Source organism: Sminthopsis crassicaudata, chromosome 5 (assembly GCF_048593235.1).
Source record: "Sminthopsis crassicaudata isolate SCR6 chromosome 5, ASM4859323v1, whole genome shotgun sequence".
NCBI classification, from domain to species: Eukaryota; Metazoa; Chordata; class Mammalia; order Dasyuromorphia; family Dasyuridae; genus Sminthopsis; species Sminthopsis crassicaudata.
Window position 1 is genome coordinate 185,075,390 of NC_133621.1, and position 5,709 is coordinate 185,081,098.

At 46.3% G+C, this 5,709-nt stretch overlaps 1 protein-coding gene across 1 annotated transcript; it reads left to right on the forward strand.

Annotated features, from left to right (window-relative positions):
• Nucleotides 1-1,683: 1,683 nt before the first annotated feature.
• KCNA6 (potassium voltage-gated channel subfamily A member 6) lies at nt 1,684-5,440 on the forward strand. Its single transcript, XM_074268996.1, has one exon. The coding sequence runs from the start codon at nt 1,756-1,758 to the stop codon at nt 3,373-3,375; it is 1,620 nt and encodes a 539-aa protein (XP_074125097.1). The 5' UTR covers nt 1,684-1,755; the 3' UTR covers nt 3,376-5,440.
• Nucleotides 5,441-5,709: the final 269 nt, after the last annotated feature.

Genomic DNA, 5,709 nt, shown 5'->3' on the forward strand with positions numbered 1-5,709 from the left:
GTAGACTTCTTGAGAGACAAGTTGGTTGTGGTTATTATGAGTTCTAATCCTATTCCCTTCCTATATTCAATTAACATAACCTAATTTCTCATCTCTATAGTCATCTTTTGCCTGGAAGGCAACTTATTACGGACTATACCACTTTTAAAAACTCTCAAGGTAGCTAGATGGTGCAGTGGTTAGAACACCAGGAGGAGCATTTGAGTTCAAATCCAGCCCCAGACATTTGTATTAGTTGCCTCCTCTGGAGAAGAAAATGGCAATCCACTTCAGTATTTTTGTCAAGAAAACCCCAAATTGGGTCAGGAAAGAATCAAATACAACTGGGAAAAAAAAAAAAAAAGACTGAACAACTACAGAAATTTAATTTAAAGGAATGTTACCTAGGAACCCCCTCCTCCCCTTAGTCCTGTTTCCCCAGCATCCATCTGGCTCGTCTCTCCCTTCAGGTGGAGAGTCCACAGAAATATTCCAAATCAGAGTGCATTTAAGGAATAGGTGTTATTTTCCAAAATGTATTCTAACATTTGAATCTATGGGAGCTGATGAAAAGAGAAGGAAAGACAAGAGGAATGAGAAAGGAAGACGAGGGAAGAGAAAGAGAAGGAAAGAAGAAAGCAGAGGAGATTGGAAGGAATGGGAAATCACTATTGACTTTTTTCTTCTTCCGAAGAGAAGCTGCTATTCAGATGTGACAATTTCTAAGCTTTCTCAGATCTGATTCAAGGCAAACATCTGGTGGGAGCTGTCCCATCGCCATCACTACTTTTCGGAGCAAACTGCCTGTGGCTTAGGCCCTCCCCGCCCACCGGTGCCTTAGTCGGATGGATTCTGGGGCGATTTTGTAAAGGGTCCCAAGAGGGAAAGAAGAGGTTGTAGATTGAGGGGTAGAGGTGTGACATTGGGCGATTATTTAGATAAGGAGAAAGGGGCGTGTCGGGTTACCGGAGAATTTCGACTATTGAAGGAGGTGTGTCTGTTTGTCCTTGAGTCCTTCTACTCAGCCCCAACTAGTGGGCAGTCCGTGGCTAGCTCGGGGGTGTGCTGTGGGAGTGGGATGGGAGGGGGCAGAAGGCGGGGCCTAACGCGTCACTTCGGGATTGTAGTGAGAGGAAGGGCAGAGCCATGCTGCAGCAGCTGCAGTGACAGCAGCGGAAGCTAGAGCATTGGGGAGTACTGCCCTGCTCTCCGGGGCTCCAGAGAAGGGTTAGTCCTTTCGGACGGACCAGTCCACTCGGAGCCCATGGGAAGAGCGCGAGGAGAGGCGGCGTTGTTAGGGGCGACCTCAGCCAGACGTGAGGCTTGCGGTAGGCTAAGCGCGGAGGCAGAAGCCACAGCTGGTGGAGAGGAGAGCGCATCTAGCGCTTCTTGCGCTTCTGGACTGAGCTGTGTGGATTCTAAAACAACGCCCAGTGGGCGCTGGGCAGTGCTGAACCAACCTGAGAGGGACCTAATAGCCCCCGAGCCCAGATCCAAGAAATCCTGAGACGCGAAGCCAGCAATTCGAACCGGGCATCCGATTCCAGACTCGCGGGGTGTGGAGTCAGGTACCTCCACTGGAGGAGCCCACATCTGCTTTCAGTCTTGTAGGAAAGACAGCGCGTAGACAGCTGGGTCAGGATCAAAGAGGAAGGGGATCGGGAGCCGCACCCAAGGAAAAAAGAAGCTGGAGCTCCATTCGGCCACATCTGGTAAGCCAGACCCGCGTACGGGCAGCGGGCGCCTTGTGGAAGGGCGCACGGCGTAGTAGGCGGCATGCGGGAGGAGACAAGCTTGGCTCAGGCGGCTCACAGGGAGGTCCGGGGACCCGAGGAGGAGCAACAGGGTGGGGGAGACTTCTCCGGCTCCGCTGGAGGTGGCGGTGGCTGCTGCAGTAGTGAGCGCCTGGTGATCAACATCTCGGGGTTGAGATTCGAGACACAATTGCGCACCCTATCTCTGTTTCCTGACACACTTTTGGGAGACCCGGGTCGCCGAGTCCGCTTCTTTGACCCCTTGCGCAATGAATACTTCTTTGATCGCAACCGGCCCAGCTTCGACGCCATCCTCTACTACTACCAGTCCGGAGGCCGGCTGCGGAGGCCGGTCAATGTGCCTCTGGATATCTTCCTGGAGGAGATCCGCTTCTACCAGCTGGGTGAGGAGGCCCTAGAGGCTTTCCGGGAAGATGAGGGCTGCCTTCCAGAGGGTGGTGAGCATCAGAAGCCCTTACCTTCTCAGCCCTTCAAGCGTCAGGTCTGGCTCCTCTTTGAATATCCTGAGAGCTCAGGGCCAGCTAGGGGTATCGCCATTGTCTCCGTACTGGTCATTCTCATCTCTATAGTCATCTTTTGCCTGGAAACACTGCCTCAGTTCCGGCCAGACCCCCGAAGTAGAAGTGATGGTGGTAGGATAAATTCAGGGGGCCCGGCCCCCAGAGGAAGCCAGGAAGAAGATGAGGGAGACCACTCAGTATACAAACTATTAAATCCCAGTGTCGTTGTCCAGGGAGGAGTTGTGTCGGGACCTGGACCATCATCCCAACTGATTCCTCTTGGGGTTCCTACAGAGTCTGCCTCTTTCTTCACAGACCCCTTTTTTCTGGTAGAGACCCTCTGCATTGTGTGGTTCACGTTTGAACTGCTGGTTCGTTTCTCTGCCTGCCCTAGCAAGCCGGCTTTCTTCCGCAACATCATGAACATCATAGATTTAGTGGCCATCTTCCCTTACTTTATCACGTTGGGCACAGAGTTGGTACAACAGCAGGAACAGCAGCCCGGAGGAGGCAGCAGCCAAAATGGGCAGCAGGCGATGTCCCTGGCAATCCTGAGAGTCATACGTCTGGTCCGAGTATTCCGCATCTTCAAACTTTCCCGACACTCTAAAGGTCTCCAAATCCTAGGCAAAACATTGCAGGCCTCCATGAGGGAACTTGGGCTCCTCATCTTCTTTCTTTTCATTGGAGTTATCCTCTTCTCTAGTGCTGTCTACTTTGCTGAGGCAGATGATGATGATTCACTATTTTCCAGCATCCCTGATGCTTTCTGGTGGGCTGTGGTCACTATGACCACAGTTGGCTATGGGGACATGTATCCCATGACGGTAGGGGGCAAGATCGTGGGATCTCTTTGTGCCATTGCAGGTGTCCTCACCATTGCCCTACCTGTACCGGTAATTGTGTCCAACTTCAACTATTTTTACCATCGTGAAACAGAGCAGGAGGAACAAGGCCAATATACACATGTCACATGTGGGCAGCCAATACCAGATCTGAAAGGAGTGGGTGGGGGACTTGGCAAACCAGATTTCTCTGAGGTTGTCCCAGAACGGAGACCCAGCTACCTTTCTACCCCACACAGGGTTTACGCAGAAAAAAGGATGCTGACAGAAGTTTGATTATTGAGAAGAAGTTGAGGATTGAAGGGAAGGGTGTAATAAAGAACTGCAGTAGTTTTAGATAGTCACTCCCTATCTAGCGCCAAGGTCTTCATCATTCCCTCTAACCAGAGTGACCAAATGGCTGAACTGTGAAACGCTATTTCCTGGACCCCTAACTCCAGTGACCACAAGGATGTCTCTTGATATTTAAGATACATGGTATACTTCCATGGGTGTCATCTGATCATTCTTACTTTTCTAACAATTACATGGAATATCATTTCTCCTTATACTCCCCAAAGACTGATTTCCCCTGCTTTGTCTGTAGTCTCAAAAGAATTAGTAGTCCTGGGACTACTTTGGGACTCCAAATCCTAGTTTTCATCTGCTGAATTTCTATCTAAAGGTGGAGGGTCAGGAACAACTCACTCAATCTACTATTTTCACATGGTGCCCTTTGTCATCTATCTATTCAGAAGACTCTGATTTTAGCATCATGGATCTAATATATCTAATCATCTCTAAGTGTAGCAAGGATGAAAATTTTCAGGATTTAACTCGACCATTTAGAAGATGTATATACAGGGCAATCTAAAAACTAATGGGATGATTGTGTGTGTGTGTGTGTGTGTGTGTGTATGTGTGTGTGTGTGTGTGTGTGTATGTATAATGTGTGTGTTTTGGGATAAAAATGAACCTGTCTTTTGTTTTAATACAATCCCGATCATGTTTCTCTATTTCCAGGAGAACTGGTTCTCAAAGCCAAGTATTAGTTATATGCAAGTGCCTTCCCATGCAAGGGGAATAGGGACCAGGGAATCATCAAGTCCAGAAAATCATTTAAATGGAGTCTCCTATAACCGTTCATCCAGTTCTATTGCCTCTGAAGGGCTGTGATGTCTTGGTACATAGTACAGTTTTCTCTATTGCCCTAACTGCTACACAGTATCAGCTTTCAACTGCCAGCTAGACCTGAAATGCTCCCAAATCCTCCATAGTTGTCAGACAGACTCAAGTATTTTTCCTTTATCCTGGGCATTTAAACTTGGGGATGCCTCTGATACTTTGCTAAAGCAAACATTTGACTTAAGCCCCGCCCAGACTGGCAGATGCAAAGATATTGCAAAGTGACCCAAGAAAAAATTTCTGAGTCTATACAAATATTTTCTGTTTTCATGGGCAATAGGAAATAACACTTGTTAAGAATAGCATTGATTCTTTGTGGACAGTCCTATTGTTAGAATCCTTTTGTTCAGTTAGATGAGCATTTGTGAATCCTCTGAGCTACATTTTTTAATAGAGGTAGATAGTATAGAAAGAATGCTGAATTTGGCTTCTGAGATCCTGGATTCAAAATCTCTTGCCACTTATTACTTATGTAACCAAAACTTTGCCTCAATTTTCTTATCTATAAAACATGGTGCTGGATTTGATGATTTCTAATGTCCCCTTCCTGCTCTAAATCTGTGACCCCATAACTGTCATTCACTTCTGTTTTAAGATTGTGGTCCTTCAGGCACCTGGGCACTCTCTTTTTCTTTTTATATATAATGAGACATTAGTCACATCTGTTCAGTGTGAAATTCAGAAACCTGAAGGATTGTCAGCTAAGTTTTGATTTTTCTTTCTAAGGCTGAGACTGCTTGGCAGAGATTTCTTTTTCCTCTGGGTGTATCTAAAGATTGATGTCCTCTTAAGGACAATTCCAATGAGTTACCTACTAGATTAGAAGTTGACTAATCCCAGTTTCAACTCTTAGTTCTGTTTTAACTTCCTTGGGAGACTTGGGGCAAATCACTTTCCCTATCTGTACCTCAGTGTCCCCATCTCTTAAATGGGGAGTATAATCCTTCTCTCTCCCTACCTCATGCAACATCTCAATGAACTTTTCTGGTCAGATTGGCGGTGATGCTATGCAAGCATATGATTTTGTTAAAAGTCTTTGACATCTTAATCTTTGCCTTTTCTCTCAGTCTTAATCAAAAAACAATTTCCTTTTCTTCCCTCACTCATGAGTCCCTAGATTTAGATATAAAGCTAAAGGGAAGAAGAATGCAAAAAAAAAAAAAAAAAAGCATATTTGGGTTTTCAAACTTCTTAAATCCCTCCTCAGTTCTTGAGGCTGGAGCAGTCTTTACTTTTTCATGTCCTCAGGAGAAGAAAGGGGATCATCTAGTATCTTGGCTCTCATAAGTTTGAACTGGAGTAAAACAATTTCATAATTCAGGAACATGCTGTTGAGATAAACGTTGTTTTTCTGAGACCCTTCAGTCATGTCTGCTAGCCATTTAGAGAAAGGAGCATTACAGATATAGGAGCAAAGGAATATTCCTGACCATGGATAAATATATA